Consider the following 20,404-nt stretch of genomic DNA (forward strand, 5'->3'; position numbering starts at 1 on the left):
GCCCGGGGCGGCCGCGCTGCGCTGCCGGGAGGCCCCAGCCGTTCTCAGGGCCGAGGGTGACACGCGGCCGCTTCCCGCCGAGGCCGCCGGCGAACCCCAGCCGGGTTCGCTCCTCAGCGGCGCCGCCATTTGCTCCCGCAGCGTCGCGTTTGAGCAGACGCTGGTTTAGTTCCCCGCTCTAAAGGTAAATCCCTTCTGGGCGCCCATCGTCGGCTGCAGCCGCGCGGGGCGCTCAGCCAAGGAGCAAAAAAATACACGATAACGTTGCAGTGAAACTAGTTTGAATTCGGTCAAGAATTCCAGTTACACATAGGCTCCGAATTTCTCGCTTTCACAAAGTCAAGTCGACAGCTTACTGCTCTCCTGTTTATTCCCGGCTCTGATACACGTGCACAATTAAAAGCGTTATAAAAATTTTTTGCGTTTTAGAAAGATTGAGGCGCCGCGCCTTCACCGGAGGCTCCCCGCGTCAGTCCCTCCCGACGAGGTGCGTCTCCGGGGGCCGGTCGATGCGGAAGAGCAGCTCGGCGGGCAGGAGGTACCCCAGGTACTGCACGCTGTCGGGGCTGGTGTCCTGGTGGTAGTGCCCTCCTTCCCCGTGGTGGCTGAAGCAGTGGGTGTGCTCCACGCGCAGATCAAAGCCCTGCCGCCAGAGAAAGGCCCGTGAACAAACCTTCGTGTGAGCTGTGCTCAGAAGTCCTGGCACAGTCTCTCCTTCCACTGTGTATTTCCATGCATCTCGGAGCCCACTCCAACCAGTAAGCAGTGAAAATTTGCAAGATGCTTGTGAAACTAATAAAGAGGTGCTGTACGAGGCTTTACCACAGGACATCAGAGGGAAAATAATTTATAAACCCTGACAACCTCTAACTTTTGGTGTCAATCTCCCCTAGATTTCTTTTTTTTTTTTTCCCCTCCTTTCTCTCCCCTGGGATTAAATAAAGCAGTCACACCAAGGAACCCCTACTGGAAATCAGAACCCCTTTGCACTGAGCACCACAGACCCATGCAATAAAGTGACGATCTCTACCCCAATTCTGACAGCCAGCTTAGATTAAAAAGGGAAGAATAGTGAATAAAACAACAACTAACATACTAAACCATGAGATGTATCATAGCATCATAGAATTGTGGGATGGTTTGTGTTGGAAGAAACCTTTAAAGATCATCTTGTTGCACCTCCCTGCCATGGGCAGGGAAACCCTCCACTACACCAGGTTGCCCAAAGCCTCATCCAACCTGGCCTTGAACACTTCCAGGGATGGGGCATCCACAACTTCTCTGGGCAACCTGTTCCAGTGCCTCACCACCCGCATTGTAAAAAATTTCTTTCTTATGTCCAATCTAAATCTGCTCTCTTTCAGTTTAAAACCATTGGCCCCTCTCCTGTCACTACAGGCCCTGGTAGAAAGTGTCTCTCCATGTTTCTTTTAGGTCCCCTTTAAGTACTGAAAGGCCACAATAAGGTCTCTTCTGCTGCTGCCTTTGTAGTGATACTCAAACATTTCCAAAACCATAGGCTTAGCTGAGAGCTGTTGAGCTTGCAGTGGATACAGATGGGAACAACCCAGCTGCATCCTCTACACAAGCTGCGTTGATGCTGAACAGAGCAGCTGTTGATGGCTGTTTTCCAAGTACTCATCAGTTGATTCTGGGAAGATGCACACAACACGCAATTTAGCCTTAGGCCAAAGGCTGCCACGTAATGACACAACAGTCACGCGTATCTCCAAGCCTACAGCATGTCTCATTTAACTCTGGAAAAAATGTTTTTTTGTATTAATTATGACTGCATTGTTATTTATAAAATAGTCATTTTTATCTATGGTTTCCTAGTTACTTTTAAATGAATAGTCTTCCTAGTGATGAACATCTTAATAGCTTTTCAAACCACATTGATTTTATCCTGAACTCTTTGCTGTTGAATTTAGTGCTTGTGAAAGACGCTAGATAACTTTCTAGCAAGAGGCTTTACAGACTTGAATTGGCATCAGCAATTACGAGACACGTTTCACATTTCGACACAGCATTAGCAGAGACAGTTCTTACGAAAGTGAACTATGTGAACACATGGCTGAACAAGCTTCCATGCTCCCGACGTTCCTCCTGGTGTGGCCAGCGGTGAATGCAAACTACGCCCTTGTGTTGGGGATGCAAACACTTGGCACACTTGCAATTGGAACTGAACCATTAAGTTCAATCCATTATGGACTGCCACTAGGTTTCAGGACAGATTCACCTAGCCTCAATTCAAACCAGTGACAGAAATGAGAATCCACCTCTGGAGGAGTTTAACACAATATATACACAGTCCTGTTCTTAAAAGGAAAATCACATCCAAGACAAAATCCATTACAAGTCTCAGTTTACACTTAGAAATCAGAAAGAGACTCACTGGATCCCTGGAAACTATTACTGGCTGACAAATCAGTGGAGCCTTCATTTCAAAGAACTTCAGCCAGTTATTCACATCCTCGTCGGTGTTCAGAGGACAGGCGGAAAATTCTGGAGGCTGCAGCAAAAGTAAAAGCTTTATAAGTGAAAGGAAGACACTTGTAGGAAGACACTTTTTCTCTAGCATCTTTTCTTCACTTTTCTCCTCCCCAGAATTCTGTTCACATTCCTGCTTGCCTAGAAGCAGCTCATCAGTGCCCATTACCATGTTTCTGCCAGAGACAGAAGTGATCAGAATATTACTTCTTTCCTTGCACAGGTAGTGGGAGAACTACTGAAGTCAGGATTCTCCTCTTGGTACATTTCAGAAGCTCAGCTATTTTAAAAAAGTCTATTGCTTCTTGCAAGTATCATCTCAGCTCATGTATTTTATTTAAATTCATTTTACAATAGTTCTCTGGTTCTTTGCTGCCCACGGATCTCAAAATAAAAGATGATGGCATTAAGGCCAAGTAATACAGCATCACCAGTTTCGTAATGTCAGTTTTGTAATGTCAGCTCCTTACCTTAAGACGCTGCTTATCCTAACAGTTCATGCACACATTTAAAAATCCCAAACAAAATCAAGGCACTAAGATGTTATACTCTGATTTATACTTCTGTTTTCAGAAGAATGGAGAAAGTTACATGAATTCAGAACAACTTACCATAATGTGAATCTTTGCTTTCCCCTTCTGAATGATAAATGTACCACCCATCCCAACTGGCTTTTCTCCATAGTGTTTCTCTAAAATTTGTCTCAGACAAGACACAAAGTTGAGTTCCCCAGTTCTTCCATTGGCTTTCACTTCAATGACCTGGAGAAGAAAGTTAATTTGTCACTGCTGTCTCCTGCTGCAACAGTTTGCAAAGGTCTGTGAAAGCTGCTCCGAAATTCTCCCAAAGTTATAACCCACGATTGCTTTTTGAAAACGAGGAGTTTCCCTGCAAGTGCTGCTCCACTTCCAGTACCTGACCAACTATCTTTCCTGACTTTCTGTTCAATGCTAGCTTTGTCTGTGAAGAGCGCTGGGCAGCAAGTCATCCACTCACACACAAGACAATGGTTTAAGTAACCCCTTTCTGTTCACCAGCAGGCTTCAACTCCGTTCTAGACAAACTCTTGGAAACAGAGAAGACTGCTCAGTTTCTGTGCAGAAGGCAGGTTTTTTCCAACAGCTCTTTGTGCTAGCTGTGTTGGGGGAAGCACCTCTACAAAAAACTAGTGCCCAGACCTGATTTACACAAGTCAGTCATTGTACAATTATTATGTTAAATCACTGCTAGTTTGGACTAGATTTGGTGAATGATTTATGATGGAAAAATTTTAGTAAACTAATAATTATCCCTCAAAAATTCAAATGCCCCTGTCTTCACCAATTCTTCCCCTCGTTCACCAGCATCAGTTCCTTATGTTTGGATATTTCTTTCATGGAATTACTACTTTACTATTATCACAGAAAACTGATAGGAGAACATTGAAACATGAGCTTCCCTTCACCATAAAGCTCTGCAACCAAAGGCACCTTTGATCCAAGTACGTACCTTACCGGGTTGGCCCTCGCTGGCGTAAAGGTTGGCCAACAGCCCAAACTCACAGTCAGTGTATTTACTGCTGTACTTCTCAAGCAGGCACCCTTTATCTGCAGGATTTATCTGAGCAATGTAGCTCCCATTTACAGCAGGCTTTTTTTCACTCTTAGTTTGAACAACAGGGATAAGCTGAGAAAAAGAACATGTAAGAATAAGTCAAGTAAGTCAGTAAGAATATGCAAGAGTCAATTAAATGACCAGAACTCATGTAAATGCAATTTAAGCTTTGGACCGTGATCCCAAGAAATAACCTCACACAGCTCTGCCTCTCAGGATGAAGTCTGTACTGATAACAAAAATGTACTAATATTGTAATGTAATTGAAAACTCCAGGAAACAGTTTTGCTTTCTCTGGAGAGTTAAATTTAATGTTATGTGATGATGAATGCTAGTGTTTAAAAAAAAAAAGGAAAAAAAAAAAGTCTAACCATTGAAATCTGAGGCCTGCATGCAAGTATTGGAATTCTATGTAATACTTTCTCGGTGTACAGTAACAACCACTATTACAGCGGCCCAAACTGAATGCTGAGATGGACTATCTCATCTGCCAACACACGCACCAAAGGAGATGGCGAGATCAGAGGTTTATGCTTGGAAAGACTCTGACCAACCAAAGCCTCCACGGGCTTTGTCGTCTCCTGCCTCTCCTGCAGCTGATCATTTTGTGTGTGGCATCTTTAAAGTGGTGAAACAAAGCCATCCCAGAAGGCAAAAGGCAGGGAGCATTTCAAAGCTATTTACCAGTAACTTTGACAGACATTTCTAAATCTAGTCGTTAAACCCTCTGGTCAGGCCTTTGTCAATCAGTTTCAAAAATCATGTTTCTTGCATGCTTCAAAGCAATCACATGCTTCCTGGAGAAATGCAAGTTAAAAATTGATCTTTATTGTCTCAGTACTATGCACCTCATTGGATGGCCCTCATCCAAATTCCTTCTAATGTGCTTTACATACTTTTGGCATGAAAGCTGTTTATTAAATGTTTTGTTGCAAATGGGAAATACCCAGCATGATACTGCTCTACTAATAGGATACTTCCATTAATTCATTGAGAACCATCACACTTATTTACTGACCTCAGCATTTACTCCAACAATCTTAGATGAAACAGCTCCAGCTCCAAGAATGAAAGCTCCAGGCAGCTCTATGTCTTTTGCAACTGTATTTAGATCATAAACCTGCAAAAGAGAAGCAATCCTTTGATTTTGGTGTGGCAATCTGATTTGGAATTGCCATTCTGTTCACTGTAACCTCTGGATGCATTTAATTCACAACGCCCTCATTAGTACTTCGGATAATTAGGTTGAACACAGTTTCTGAACAACACAACATTTGGTAGTAACAAACTGAGTACATGTCCATCTGTTTTCTGACAAGTAGCATCTGCCTTTATGTTCCCTGCCATTTTACCCGAAAACGGAATTATTGTTCTTATTGAAAATTATGATGTGTAAAATAAAAAATGGAAAGGAATATTATATAGAGACAGATGGGGTGAGATGTCAGAAAAGAGGCATGATATTGTTGGAAAAGGACAGTAATGGGAATCCAGTGTTGGCCTGAAAATGCAAATACAGCCAGTTTTGACAAAGAAGTGACTTGAAATCACAGACATGCAACCCAGATATGAACATGCAGACAAGCCCCTTGTTTAGTAGTTCCTTCCACGGCTCCTGTCACTGATGGTATGTTTCCAAAACTGTCTTGTATTGGAGGGCAGCAGAAGATGAACCATCAACCACTGTATGCTATTTTTGCTACAATGTGTAAGATTTCCTGACATAGTCTCTGTTTAACACATGTCAGAATCAATCTCATAAAACACTGAAAAGTCTCTTTCACAAGTGGAATCTTGTGAAATAGTATCTGTTAGTCCTTAGTTTTGTTTGTATTTCAGCAAGATATTGCTTTTCTTTTGACAAATGTATTGAACCCCACAGCTATAGAAAAAACTCACTTTTTCTTTCCGTGCAACAGGTATGAGGTAAGGAACACCTCCCACATCTGCTATTCTAGGCTTTCCGCAGATTCCTGGAAGAATACAGCCTGTTAGCTTGCTAAAATATTTTTTCCTAATAATCTTAAATGAGCATGCAGTCTAACTCATCAAAGAACTGGTTCCTCAAACTTCTAAAACCCTTGAGAACACTATTTCCCTAGCATGCTTAGATAAAGTGTTGCACCATTACAAAGTCCAAGGACAGTAAGCCCTAAAAAGATTCCCAGTAGGATTCAATGCTAGGCAACCTGTTGTAAAATTAACATTCTCTAAGCACAAAAAAATATTACAGTAGGCAGCAACTACCATTTGTCAGTTCTCCAGTAAGATGCCCTCACCGCTCAGTGGATACCCCCACTGGGACCCCACTTGCAAAATTTCGGGAAAGCTGGATGCCCAAGTTTCAGGACAATTCATCCCACCTATTTGGGCATGTATTTTAAGAAGTGATGAATCACCTTCTGGAGATGTTTCTTCCACTACATTGATGACAGAAGGAACTCACATGAGTAGCACAAATGATATGTCTGTCTTCCAGACAGCTAATGTCAAAGATGAATCCCACCCAGAGTAAGACAGTTTTACTTCACTGACATACACGAATGGCAGGAATTTAGAAATCAATGGAAGCACAACTCTTCAGGTTCAAATAGTGATTGGCAAGGATATAAAAAATTTCTCTATCTAGAAGGTAACAATTTCATTTCAAAAATGTTTTCAGTACACTAAATAAAGCTTCTGAAATGAGTGTTGCAATCATAGGTTACGAAAAAAGATTATGACAAGTACTAGGTAATGACTTGTCCTTGTTCATACATCAACTAGGAAGCAAATCCAGGAATAAAATGTAGCTTTCCTCTTATGTGTATTCTTTAACTAAAAAACAATTTAAACTCTCCCAACATCGTTAGAAGATGAAAACCAACTAGGATCAAGTAGAAAGAACTGGAGAAGTATTAGTGGAAGACAGGAATGCTAAGTTACCTTTAGCAGGAAAGTTGAAGGGTTCCTGAGTCAGATCAGGACAGTCTACAACAGAGACTTGAGCATCAGCAAAGTTTTCTTTTAGCCCTTTCTGCAAAACTATAATAAAGAACAATGGCAAAGTTATTGACAATGAAAATGGTACCAAGAGTTTGACAAGTGACTAACAACAATAAATATATCTGTTTAGGCTTTATTTCAGCAAGATATATCAAATGACCTAAGCTCACCCTAAGTAACTCAATTGATTTGAACGTTACTGTCTGTAGGCACTTGTTTCCTGAGTCAGAGCTTCAGAGAAGAGCAAAAGCTTGTTCAGATATTCATTAGCTACCACATTAATTCATTTTAAGAATTTAAAAATCTTTTAATGGAAATAGAATAACTGACTGCTCCTAGCAGCACTAGGAGCAGCACGATGTGAAGGAACATGGGCAAACTTAGACCACACTCAGCAGCGGTTTTGCTTCACAAGAGCAGACAATTATGATCACGGTCAAACACGCGAGAGCAAAGGACGAAGTTTTAGCTGAAGTGACAATGACTTCTTTAAATATTTTAACTATCAGTTAGTTTAAATATATTCTTTAAATATATTAACTATTAGGTCAGTCTCACCTCTGTACTCAGCAAGATCATGGAGCAGATCCTCCTGGCAACTATCCCAAGGTACATGGAAAACAAGGGGTGATTGGTGAGAGCCAACATGGCTTCACTAAGGGCAAATCCTGCCTGACTAATTTGGAGGCCTTCTACAATGAGGTTACAGCATTGTTGGATAAGGGAAGAGCAACTGACATCATCTACCTGGACTTCTCCAAAGCATTTGACACTGTCCTGCATGACATCTTTGTCTCTAAATTGGAGAGACAAGGATTTGATGGATGGACCACTCGGTGGATAAGGAATTGGCTGGATGGACGCACTCAAAGAGTTGTGGTCAATGGTTCAATGTCCACGTGGAGGCCAGTGACGAGTGGTGTTCCTCAGGGGTCAGTACTGGGGCTGGTGCTGCTTAATATCTTTGTCAGTGACATGGAACAGTGGGATCACGTGCACCCTCAGCAAGTTTGCTGATGACACCAAGCTGTGTGGTGTGGTGGACATGCTGGAGGGAAGGGATGCCACCCAGAGGGACCTCGACAGGCTGGAGAGATGGGCCTGTGAGAACCTCATGACGTTCAACAAGGCCAAGTGCAAGGTCCTGCACGTGGGTTGGGGCAATCCCAAGCACAAGTACAGGCTAAGCGGAGAATGGATTGAGAGCAGCACGGAGGAAAAGGACTGGGGAGTGCTGGTGGATGAGAAGCTCAACATGAGCCGGCAATGCGCACTGGCAGCCCAGAAAGCCAGCTGTATCCTGGGCTGTATCAAAAGGAGTGTGGCCAGCAGGTCGAGGGAGGTGATTCTGCCCCTCTGCTCTGCTCTCGTGAGACCCCATCTGGAATACTGCATTCAGCTCTGGAGCCCCCAACACAAGAAGGACATGGAGCTGCTGGAGCGAGTCCAGAGGAGGGCCATGAAGATGATCCGAGGGCTGGAGCACCTCTGCTATGAAGACAGGCTGAGAGAGTTGGGGCTGTTCAGCCTGGAGAAGAGAAAGCTCCGCGGTGATCTTATAGCAGCCTTCCAGTACCTAAAGGGGGCCTACAGGAAAGCTGGAGAGGGACTTTTTACAAGGGCGTGTAGCGATAGGACAAGGGGCAATGGATTTAAACTGAAAGAGGGGAGATTTAGATTGATATAAGGAAGAAATTTTTTACATTGAGGGTGGTGAGGCAGTGGAACAGGTTGCCCAGAGGAGTTGCGTATGTCCCATCCCTGGAAGCATTCAAGGCCAGGTTGGATGAGGCTTTGGGCAACCTGGTGTAGTGGAGGATTTCCCTGCCCATGGCAGGGGGGTTGGAACTAGATGATCTTTGAGGTCCCTTCCAATCTAAACCATTCTATGATTCTAACTAGACTATTTGCAATTTCTTTATTATAATTTCAGTCTCTGCTGTCTGGGAACTTCTGCTGTCACAGGATATTGCCTGTCATGTTTTCAATCATTTGGAGATTTTCTGGCAAGCGCCACTGTCAGTACAAGACAGATAATGAATGGTGCTGATGATCATGAACAGCCCCAAATCTAAACTTTAGGTTTTGCTTCATATCAACGCTTTTAGGCTCAGAACCTGCGAAGTCACTTAAACAACAGGCAGGACTCTGACTTAGACAAGTTCACTGTTTGGAAACAATTTCCAAACCTGAACCAAGTATGGGATTGCCTTCATATATGCTGCTCCAAATACCGTGTCAAAAGGTCCAAGTTCTTTCATGCCTGGTGATCTGCTTTGACAGATGTCTCAAACTAAGGAAAAGAAAACCCAGTCTGATCTCAAATGAGACAGTTCCTTAGTTACTCCGAAGACTTCCCTGTGCCTTTGTTTGCTCCAATGAGGATTTCAGCCATACCTTACTTCTTGGGAACAGATTTACCAAGCTGTTGACCACAAGGATCAGTAGAAAGTACTTGGCCAGTTTCTAAATACATCTCAGTACCTTCTAGTAAGTGGAATAGGACAAGAAAAGGGCATTCCTCAAATTATACTCAAAAACTGAACAGCAACAAAATTCGCAGCTTACAGGAGGTCCTCAGGAGAGACAGGAGGAAAAGGGGAAAATTCTGCTTTGTAACCCATCTTTTCTGATACTGTTTTAAGCTGTTCTACTGCAAGTACACCCTGTTTTCCACTGATCCCACAGGTCTAGAGCTGGCCTATTGCCCCAGCCTGACAACTACTGGGAGAGAAAAGCACTGAGAATCACTGCTGGGACCACACTTCTCCAAGCATGAAAATGTCAAACTGACCCAGGTTTGGGATGGTGGCAGACTGAACTTGAGGACCTCTCCAAAAGAAAAAAAAACATTTTAGTACATCTGCTGCAGGAGACAGACTACCAGAAAGAATAACGCCTTTCTACTAGGGCAAGAAAAGAAGCTCACGAAAAGGTGGGCTGGACCAAATCACCTCCAGACATCCCTTCCAACCTCAACCATTCTGTTATCCGAGCACATGTTGCAAAGGCTTTGAAAAGAAACAAAATGTTTCCTGCAGCCTGGTTCGAACTCAATCACCAAAAGAGGAGCCAACTAGGTTCAAGCAAGAAGACCTGCCATGATATTCTTCATCTTGTCAGCTGTGTTTTGAGTAGTCCTCAAAGAGAAAGCAACACTGGAGGGTAGAGGAGGACAGGTGATCCCATATGTGTAACTAAGGTCAGTCCGTAATTGTCAAACTTTCACAACTCCTGCACAAATCTGCAAATGCAGCAGACGGTTTTAGAGAGTTTGAGAGCCTGTTGGTGTGCTTAAATATCACTTGGGGTTTGGGGGAGGAGTCACTGTTTGCTTTAAAGAAATAATAGCATATAGAAAAATAGTGCTTTTCTTTACATCTCAGTGTGCTAAGAGCAGAAATAGTCTGCATGTACTAGCTGTAGAAAGGTTTAGATAAGAGCTTTAAGATAAGTTTGAAGAGTACACTATAAATTTGCGCGCTGCATGACTTACCCCCAGCAAGCTCCTCCAGACTTGGAACGTGAAAAGCAAACCTTTCGACTTTGGCCATTTCCTAATGAGTGCTGATTTCTTCAGGGAAGAAATTACAATGTACCACACTGTAGGGGAGACTGATCTGTCAACAAGAATAACAGTTTAACGATTAAAACAGGCTGTTTTCAATATGTTACTTATTTTTCAGTTTCACTCAAGAATACACAGACGACAGTAGTAGTAGACTAACAGCTTCATGGTTGTTAATTTTCTTATGCATTTTGAAAGAAAATGTGTCCGTCAGCTCTATAGCTGGCTCAGAGCATTGCATGTGCTAGCCCACAAGCTTACAACTGGGTGTAGGTAAAACACATCCCATGCTGAATCCAGTTCAAAGGACAGGTCAGGAGATTTACCTGTCCTGTGTAAGTGTGGAGCCATAATTTAGTTTTGAAAGAAAACTGGGCTTTTCTGAACACACCAGCTGCCTCCCCAGGTCTTCCCTGCCTTAATGTTTACTTTTCCAGCATTGGCTACAGTGGACTTTCAACCTCAGATGTGACATGGTCTCCAAGAGATTCTGGGCATGTGTTTACCCTTCCAGAGGTGATCAGGCTAGCAGCAAAATAGAAAACAGCAGCAGCAACAAGTTCTATCAGACTGCACAGGTACAGAGCCCATAACAAAAAGTTTTGTTTAAATGTAAGTTTAAGAACCCCCTTACAAATTAACTATATTTCAGTCAGCCTTGCAACAGCAAAGTCAGCTATGACGGCAAACCACTAGCTCAGGGCAGAAATTGCTGATCATACACTACTTATAAATTAGCTACAGCAATCATTAACTCCTTAGGCACATGCCTGCTGCACACAACAGAAAAAGAAAATGGGTCCCACTTATCCAGATCTCAGGCCTTGGAGGAAAAAGCCAAAAACCTAATTACACTCCCAGACCTGACAGAGCTTTTGTTAGGAAGGGCTATGATGTGAGCTAGCTGTTTAATTATATTTTTAGTGTTTATTTAAAAAAAAATCCTAGCTTTTATAATTGTCAAAAATCATAACTTCTTATACCATAGGCCTCTAAAGTCTGCAAAAAGGAAAAAAAAAACAAATACAACAGCAGAAAAAAGAAATAAGAAGAGTTAAAAGAACATAGCAGTTACCTAACTGAAGTCTTCGAGCTCCAAGTTCAGCCACCTCAAATTACTGCTGTAGCAAGCAGAAGAGAAAGAGAGAAGGACAGCTACCTGCGTATAGTAGTTCTTATCTTAGTTGATCTTACCATCTCCACAGGTGACTCCCTCCCTTCTCTGGCTGTGGAGGAGAAAGTAACAGGCTGTCTTTGGTGCCTCTGCTAGAAGCCTACTGTCAGATGGAGTAAATCACACCCCAACACTTTAAGCGTGCACCGAACACAAGAAAGGGAGTAATAAGCCAGAGAAAGAAAGTGAGAAGATGGCTTCGGCAGTATTGCTTTAGATGGTCCTCATTCCCTCAAGAACCTTTTGCCTTGACTGGAAGGAGGCTGTGCCAGCACTCAAGACACCAGTTGAAAAAGTCCTGAAACAGAGTGAGAAGATAGGCTAGAACTGCTGTTGTGCAGAAGGCACAGGCAAGACTTGAACACAGTGCAAACAAGTAGGCTCAGATATAAGACCTAGACCATCACCTGCTGTTTAAAGGACAGTAGTTGGCTTCCCACAATCAAGAAAGGAGGGAAAGACTGTGGGAAAAGCTTGATGTATCATAATAAATCTAATGTGAGTTCTAGACAACAGTCCTTACCAGGAAAGACACAAAAGAGAAGTAGATCCGTGAGTCACCACAGCAAGAAGAGCATTCACAGGGGAGTTCGTGTGGTATGGCAGAGGGGGAACCTGAAAGGAGACAACAACAGACAATTAAGATCCATCGTGGAGGGGTGGAGTGACATCGAATTACTTCAGAAGACTTTCAAAGAAAGAACAGAAATGCTAAAGGAATGATAAGATTATTAGATATGGTATGGTGGAATAAGAACAGAAAGAAAAAGCATCTAAAAATACTTTAAAAGTCTATTTTTTTTTTTTTTAAGCCAGAAGAAAACATCAGAGAGAGCAGTCAAGGGCCAGGATAACACAGATGAAATGGAACCATTACATTAATGGGGAGACAGGGAGGGACACTGTTGCCTACTATCAAAACCTGAATTAAAACTAGTTTGGAGGCTAGAAGCCAGAAAGGACAGGTTACAGGCTGGCTAGAGACGAGTCAGGGTCGGAGGGGAAAGAGATACCGGTGAAAAAGAAATATCAGGAGAAAATTGAGGATGGTAGTCAGTGAGAGACGAGAAAGAAGAACAAAACATCTACGATGCATCCGCAGATGTTGTATGCCTCAACTGGGGCGATATAAGGACATCCCATACGCGACACGGAAAGGCTGCAGGACAGCAGAGGCTGGGATTTGGGGAAAGGGTCGGTCATGGCAGGGTGGGAGCAGGCGCCCCAGGCGGGACCGGGATCGCCCGGGATCGCATCCAGCCGAAGGCAGCGCAGAGCGCTGGGCGAGGAAACGCTGCAGCTGCCACCGCGCTTGGCGGCTGCGAGAGGAAAGACGGGAGCTGCTCCGGCGGGAGCCGCCAGCGCGGGGCAGGCGGGGCGGCAGAGAGAGGGAGAGGCGAGACAGCAGCAACGAGAGGCCGACGGGTGCAGCGAGCGGCTCCTCAGCCTCGTACCGAGCGGGTAGCGCGGGAGCTTCGCCCTGAAGGGGCGCCCGGAGTCCCAGGGCGAGGCGGGAGCAGCTGAAGCGGGGACAGCCGGGAGCTGCTCTGCACTGCCCGAGCCTGCGAAAGCGCTGGCTGACGACCCCCGGCCCCACACCCAGCCGCTTCGAGCGCCTGACCGCACGTACCTGCCCTGCCGCCCGGACTGCGCGGCAGCACCGCCTGCCCCGCCGCCCGGACTGCGCGGCAGCACCGCCTGCCCCGCCCGCGGGCCAGCCCCGGAGACGGCCACCCCCGACATGGCGGCGGCGCCGGGCCGCCCTCCTGCCCTCCCTCCCGTCAGCCCGCGCGCCTCTCGCGAGCGCCCGGCGCTATTTAATCTCCCGGGCGGCCATTTCGCGCCCTCTGCGGCGGCGATGCGGGAGGCTGAGGAGCGGGTGAGTGAGGGCGCGCTCGGCATCCGCTGCCATCCGGGGTGCCGCGGGGCGGGAGCGAGAGCGAGGGACGCGGGTGAGGTGGGAAGAGTTGCGGCGGTATCGAGTCCCTCCTGTTCGCCGAGCGCCTCCGCCGGGGAGCCCGTGTGCGGGGGAGGGCCCGGGCGGGCCGGCCTGGCTGCCGCGGCTGGGTGTGCCCTCGGGAATAGGCTCACCAAGGGGTGAGAGCCTCCTCGGGAGCGGTGCCGGTGGGGTGTCCCCGGCCTGTGGTAGCGTGGTGGGGCGCCCACGTACAAAGCGTCTGCCATAGCGCCGGCCCTGACACGGTGCGGCACCCGAGCTCGGCGGGGGGCGAGTGATGTGTCCAGCGCCTTTCAGCCTGAGGTGAATGCTGGCGAAGTAGTTAAAGGCTCTTCGAAGGAGAGAAGTTTGTGTGAAATAATCACACAACGCCAGTTACATGTCGGTTTTTCTCCCTTAAAGGGTCTGTGGCGTGCCAGCTGTCAAGAGTAGAGCTGCACTGGAGACGGTAAACGCTGCTGAGCTGCTAACGGCAAGTGCCAGCCACAGCCTGTGTAGTGAACAGTGCCGTCGTTGCGTGTGGTAGCGCTTGGATTCAGGCCGTTCTGTTTCTGGGCTTTGTGTTGTCAGGCCTTGGGTGAACCGATGTTGTCCGTGTGCCCACAGTTCGTCCAGAGCAACGGTGCAGGTTGCTGTGAAAAGTCACCTTCCGTCACAGCAAAGGGCAGATTGGGCCCCTGTGCTGCTATTTTAAGTGCATTAGGGTAAGTTTAAGGTCTAGTGTACTTCTGAGCCTGCATTTAATGCAATTTTGGAATGAAATGTTTTCATTTTGAAAAATGTAACGGGGTAGGTTCTGCCTTGAACAGTTAGGTGATGCAAAAAGCCATCTAAATGTAGACTGCTTAAAAATCAATGATTGATGTGTGGCTGCAGCAGATTCGTGACATTTTCGTCCTCTTTGTTATGAGAATAACGTCGAAGTCACTGTAGCAGTATGGATCAGAGAAGAAATGGAACTTAAATATTGTGAGCAGTCATGGCTATTTGAGTTCTATAGCCGTTTGTTCTGACCTGCTATTCTTTATTGCTAGTCTACATACAGCTACTGTATTTTCCGACTTCTCAATTTGCTGTTGCATACTTTTGTCTTCCCGTGCTTTTGAGAAGCCTTCTTCCTGAATCAGTGCAGTGATCTGTACTCTGAAACATGAAACTCTTTATCCAGACAAAAGCAGGTTATCTGAGGACATTAGATGAGTTCTGCTATAGTGTATTCAGAAGCTAAATTGTGCGTAACTACATTTGAAATATTAATAGTTGTGATGATGGGTTTGTGAAACAGTAAAAAGCAGAGTATTACAAAGATACAGATCTACAGGGCTACTAAATGACTTGGGCAAAATAACTTGAGGCTATTACATAGGAAGGACAGATTCCTCTTCTGAGTGTTTGTCTCTTTTATATAGGCTTGGGCAGCTGTAGGGGTGAATTGAGTTGTCTTGCAGATGAAACTGAAAATTCATATTTCGTTTGCGGAACTGGTCTCCATGTCAACTGATAACCAGTGAACAAAGGGTTGATAGATTGTTAGAGCAGGAGGCTTTAGGTATCATGTAGCTAGCAAAAGAACAGAGGGAAGACAGCATTGCTTCTGAAGGTGGCACTGTCTTAGATTAGTTTAAAAAGGTAGTAATCGACAGAAAAGTGGGTATTTGTGTATGACTTAAACCTGCAATATCCTTTTAAGTATAAGGCTATTGGCTACAGGCGTATGTCCTTACTTAAGGGAAAACTTAATCCTAGTAGGGAGAGAGTTAAAACATTGAGAACTCGATTTCTACTAGTTTCTGAACAATCTGATACAATTCTTAAGTAAGCCTTGCTTTGAGCAGGGGTTGGACCAAAAGAGCTGTAAAAATCCCTTCTGACCTAAATTGTGCCATGAATTTCTTAAGTGGCTGCAACTTAACTGTTACTCTGAAGATGAATACATTCGCTCGTGGTTCATAGGAAACTATGTTGAAGTTTGCTCACAGATTGTTCTTGTAAGTTTAACTTGTTTGGTCGAGTAGTGGAAGCCTTGTTACCAATTAACAGAGAATTTTCTTTAATTTCTTGAATTCGCATTGATTTTTAGGGCAAACTGAAACATGACTGATACAGATGAATCCCATGCTTCTGACTCTGATTACCCTGATGCCCAAGAGCTAATATGCAGTCAAGAACTGTATAAGGTGCATGAATGTGAAACAAATAACCGAACGGAGCAGAAGAATGCTGCTCCTGAAGAGTCTTCAGATGAGCTTAATGGTGTATGTAAGTCATCAGGTGCTTCAGCTGAGGTTGTACTGGACAGCAGTGATTCAGAAATGTGAGTTTTTGGTTTTAGTTCATGTGCAGAACCTGTGTGATACATCATAAAAGTATACATTCTTTTGAAAGTAAATATTGTTTCTTTTTTATCCATCTCTCTGCTGCTAGTGGCAGTGAACACTATCCCAAGTGCTCCAGTGCACCTTCAAAGCAGAAAAAACGATCTCGACCTTCAAGGCAACAAGCAGAATCTGTTGCAGAAGTGCCTGACAATGAAAGTTCAGACTCTTCTCTGTCTCCTCCAAGTCCAGTGAAATCACCAGAAACTTCCAAAAAACAGAAGTCAAAACTCAATCTGAAAGCCATTTTCGCCTACCACTTCAGAGGAAGGAAGTTTAAGGCTGCTGCACACCGAAAATACAGAGGTGGCTCAGGGAGGAAGAAGAAGAAGAAGTATCAGAGCACACAGATGCCCACGGGGAGGCCACCGCTGACAGCCTCACCACAAGAGCGAAAGAGAAGGCTTCTAGATAGAGGTTTTCAATTCCCTTTTGTTGAAAAACATTATGGGAAGAAAGACATTCCCTTAAAGATGGTTCTTGGCTATGAGGTGAGTCCTCTGTTATGTGGGATAAATGTCTTATTTTTGTATCTAGTCTAAAAACAATGAACTTGAATAGGGTATGTTTTTGCTTCTACTAGATATGCTACAGTGTAACCCATCTGTTTTTATTTTGGTTAAACAGGACAGTTGGTGTTGTCTGTTAATACCAACACAGCTAAAGTGTGTGTCAATTTAATATTACGATTTAGTTGATAATAGAAATGCCTTATTTCTTTATAGTGACATTTTTAAGATCTCATCTGATGCATTTTTCTTTAGCAAGCAGCTGCAAAGGGATATTTCCAGTATATTGAAGTGCTTAAATATGAAGAACATCTCAAAAAGGCTTTAAAAGCTCTTCAAGCTAGTGAAGACTTAGAAAGAGAATGTCTGGCAGTACGGAAACACAAATATTTAGATGATGAAGGCCCCATTTCCCCTATCCAGGAGACAAAGTAAGTTAATCTTTATTATTTTATAATATTTTTGTTCTTGTCTAGAATACAAGTTTGTATACAGGTAGATGAATGACACCTCACCCCCTGAGCTCTTGGTTACCCCTAGCCTGTTTGCTGGAGCAGGGAGGGCATCGGCACTGCTTTAGTTGCAAGCCCAAACCAGCACCATGTAGACAGCTATGAAGAAAGCTAACTCCATCCCAGCGAAACCAGTACAATCTGCTGTGCCTACAGTTGAGAAATTCAGGAGGTAGTACAGTTTCTTGTAGTAGCATGCAGTTTTGTGACAGAGTTGTAATTATATCAAGTTCAATTCCTATGCTGTCCTTTTAACCTATATCACCATCGTGTAATCTAAGTGTGAATATCTGTTTATGAAAGCACTGTTTATTTTAGGAACAAAACACTCAACCACTTGGGGTTCTGTGTTTGTAAATGTGACTTGGAACTTCTTGCAGAATGAGATATTTTTAATCTAAAGACCAATCGTTTCAAGTGATTTGTGCTGTCTCACTGAAGTGACATGGTAGAAATGTTAAAAAATATATATATTTTTTTCCTGAAATTAGTTCCTTTATAGTTATCTCAAATGAAGTGGTGTGTTTTATGTCAAAGACTAAAGGACACTTTTAAATTTCATTTTTACTTTATTAAGCATTGAAATATCATCTTAAGTCTTTCTTTATGGTCAGTTAATTTAAATGCAATAAAAGGATCAGTAAATCAGCAGGAGTGCTTGCTGTTGTAAGTACACTCAGCACCTTAAAACTAGAAAGCAGAAAAAACAATTTAAAGGTACAAAGCTGTCTTTCAGCTATTGTTCACTTTAGTAGTCACTTACACTGCTGATTTATGCAAGTTGAAGTACTAGGGTGAGCCTGTAAAATGGGGAACAATAATTAGTTTGCTGTCTTGCAAAAAAGCAGAAGAAACAAAATTGTGTAGAATAAAGGCAAGTGTCGTGGTTTTTTTTTTTTTTTTTTTTTTTGGACTGAGGGTCGAGACAAGAACCGAAAAGGGAGCACCCACCAACCATGGTCTCGGGCAAAACATGACTCAGGCTTACTTCTTAAAACGAAATAATTTATTAACAGTTACAAGAGACACAAGGGAACAAGAAAACCGGTTACTTGAGAGGAGAAAGAGAAAACAAGGCCCGATCTTAAAACAACACCTCCCCACCCCCTATTTTCCTTTCGTTCCTGGCTCTGCCTTCCCCCCAGCGGCGCAGGGAGACAGGGAATGGGGGAGTACAGGTCAGTTCATCCATGTTGTTCACTGCCGCTCCTTTCTTAAAGGAGGAGGAGTCTTTACACCATTTTTCCCTTGCTTCGGTGGATCCCCTACTCACAAAGAAAAAGTCCCCAAACTTTTCCAAAGTAAGTCCTGCCCGCAGGATTGCAATCCTCCCCATGGATCGCACCAGTTCGGGCTTTACCAGTCTCGGCCTCTTAGGGAGCTGCTGCCACTCGCGTCGGCGTGGGTCGTCCCACGGTCTCCAGATGCCTCCACGACCTCGTCGTGCATTCCATGCCCCATTATCAACAGTACCTGGTCGCGCATCCCCTGCACCACGACCTCTCCTGGGCTCAGGCATCTCCTTCCCGACGTGGGTTTCTCCACAGGCCACGAGTGGGTCGCTGCTCCGCCGAGTACACCCTGGCTGCAGGGGGGCCGCCTGCCATCTCACACCGATTTGCAAGGGAAGCCTCAGCTCCAGTACACCTCCTCCTGCTTCATCTTTGCTGACCCGGTCGTTGTGGTTGTCTTCTCTTAGATATTAATCCTCTCTGGGGAAGCTCGGCCCGGTGGGCACCCCGGGAGTGGGGCGCTTCCCGAGTCCCCCATGCGGCTCCCCCGGCGCCATCTTGAGCACATGGCGCCGGCCCGGGCCCGAGCGGCCGCTCGGCCGGGAGCCGGGAGCGAGGGCAGCGCCCTCCTGCTCTCTCCTCGCTCCTGAGCAAAAAGCCCTTTCCCGCCCCTTTGTCCCAACTTAAATAGGGCAATTCGCAGAGGCGCCGCCTTGGCTCAACCTCCCCCGGGGGGGATGGGACTCAGATCTGGTGGCACAGGGAGCAAATCCCCTCCCCTGCCACCAGAACACCCCCCCACACATCAAACTATCACAGCAAGGCAGCTCATCCAGACATCAATTCTTTATATGAAATGAGTACTGGAAGACTTGAAGTTTTGGAACCAATCCTCCTGCTGCCACTTGTTGAAACCATAGTACCAAAATGGCTTCATCTCTTTCTGGGGAGTTCTGTCTTGAGTGAAAAACCAGTGCACAATAGTGGGATTGGATTTCATACTTGTGTTTCATGGCAGTATGGAGATGATGTTTCTTAGTTATAGTATCAGGAAGACAGGTGTGTACTCTTATCAGCTGAGGCTTTTATCTTCTTATTTTAGTTGTATTCTTAGGATTACACTAATACTCTTAATACTACTGTTGATGTCGTCTACTAGGTCTTTGTTCTGCTGCTAAGCACTGCTTTGGTCATGCTGATGTTGTTACGATGTAATTCTGTCCGAAGCCATCATTTGAGAGCAGCCTCATGTAGTAGTAGTGGTGGTATCTTAACACCTGCAAGCTGTAACACTTCATACACATTAAGAGACACCAGGGATTGTGGTAGGAAAATAGTTTACATGGTTTAGGCTACTATAAAGGTAGTAGTAGAGCTTGATTTGAATTTTTATATTTCAGTGATGATGACAGCTTGAATTCTGAAAATCAAGAAGAGCTTGATGCCAGGATAGTGGTGAGTAAATATTCCTTAACTTCAGAAACTCTCTTAACCTTCTTTTTCTTCTGAGGTTAAAGAATTAGTAGATAATGTTTTGAGTACTTAATTCTTGAGCTTAGATCCATAGTTAACTGTGTGATACCTGTGAATCTTGATCTGTAATGCAGAAGGAAGTTTTTTTGAGAGTCTGCGCTCTCCTCTTTGAAATAATGCTGGAATGTGTGGGAATTCAGGAGTCTTAAAGTTTACAAAGTTACTACCAAAAACCTTACCTTCTAAGTATCTCAAACTAGGATCGTGAATATTTGTCTTCCATTTTCTTAGGAGAACAGCTCTTTCATTATAAGCAGCAAAATTCCCAGTAAGAAAAAGTCAAAGCTAGAAACGAAACATGCAAAATCGACTGAAGTGATTGAAGTAGAGGAGGAAGACTATGCTGCTGAGAACTCTGGGCTTCTGCAAGGTTCACCTTAGTGAACAGAAAACTAACAAATGAGGTGGCAGTGGTCGCTCTTCAGATACCTTTTTTGTGGCCTACTTGGTTTAAAACACTGATCTGAAGTCGATGT

General features: G+C 44.4%; 2 protein-coding genes across 4 annotated transcripts; one reads left to right on the forward strand and one right to left on the reverse strand.

The window, feature by feature from the left end:
- Window positions 1-363: 363 nt before the first annotated feature.
- BKGD (beta-keto-L-gulonate decarboxylase) lies at window positions 364-12,422 on the reverse strand. Of its 3 annotated transcripts, XM_086614159.1 has the most exons (9): window positions 12,334-12,422; window positions 10,565-10,688; window positions 7,009-7,107; window positions 5,983-6,056; window positions 5,102-5,203; window positions 3,979-4,155; window positions 3,102-3,251; window positions 2,396-2,512; window positions 364-643 (listed from the first exon to the last, which is right to left on the reverse strand). In XM_086614159.1, exons 2-9 carry the CDS (start codon window positions 10,620-10,622, stop codon window positions 470-472), a joined length of 951 nt encoding a protein of 316 aa, XP_086470285.1. In that variant the 5' UTR covers window positions 10,623-10,688; window positions 12,334-12,422; the 3' UTR covers window positions 364-469. The 3 variants fall into 3 exon arrangements, with proteins under 3 accessions (XP_086470285.1, XP_086470279.1, XP_086470269.1); XM_086614153.1 differs by lacking the exons at window positions 3,979-4,155; window positions 12,334-12,422 and having other exon boundaries at window positions 10,565-10,654; XM_086614143.1 differs by lacking the exons at window positions 3,102-3,251; window positions 12,334-12,422 and having other exon boundaries at window positions 10,565-10,654.
- A 3,418-nt stretch (window positions 12,423-15,840) lies between these two features.
- Window positions 15,841-20,403, forward strand: TAF1D (TATA-box binding protein associated factor, RNA polymerase I subunit D). The gene is made up of 5 exons (XM_009984635.2): window positions 15,841-16,081; window positions 16,192-16,633; window positions 16,907-17,082; window positions 19,796-19,850; window positions 20,160-20,403. Exons 1-5 carry the CDS (start codon window positions 15,861-15,863, stop codon window positions 20,307-20,309), a joined length of 1,044 nt encoding a protein of 347 aa, XP_009982937.1. The 5' UTR covers window positions 15,841-15,860; the 3' UTR covers window positions 20,310-20,403.
- The last annotated feature ends 1 nt before the right edge of the window (window position 20,404 follows it).

The sequence above is a fragment of the Tauraco erythrolophus genome, chromosome 1 (genome assembly GCF_009769465.1).
Source record: "Tauraco erythrolophus isolate bTauEry1 chromosome 1, bTauEry1.pri, whole genome shotgun sequence".
Lineage (NCBI taxonomy): Eukaryota > Metazoa > Chordata > Aves > Musophagiformes > Musophagidae > Tauraco > Tauraco erythrolophus.

Bases quoted from the DNA above. Each gene is read 5' to 3' on its own strand.
- BKGD (XM_086614159.1), bottom strand. From the start codon at position 10,622: ATGGCCAAAGTCGAAAGGTTTGCTTTTCACGTTCCAAGTCTGGAGGAG. The intron at 3,252-3,978 runs GTACGTACTTGG...TTTCTTCTCCAG, and splicing joins GCGAGGGCCAACCCGGTAAG to GTCATTGAAGTGAAAGCCAA. The intron at 2,513-3,101 runs GTAAGTTGTTCT...CTTTTGCTGCAG, and splicing joins AAGCAAAGATTCACATTATG to CCTCCAGAATTTTCCGCCTG.
- TAF1D (XM_009984635.2), top strand. From the start codon at position 15,861: ATGACTGATACAGATGAATCCCATGCTTCTGACTCTGATTACCCTGAT. The intron at 16,634-16,906 runs GTGAGTCCTCTG...ATTTTTCTTTAG, and splicing joins AGATGGTTCTTGGCTATGAG to CAAGCAGCTGCAAAGGGATA. The intron at 19,851-20,159 runs GTGAGTAAATAT...CCATTTTCTTAG, and splicing joins AGCTTGATGCCAGGATAGTG to GAGAACAGCTCTTTCATTAT.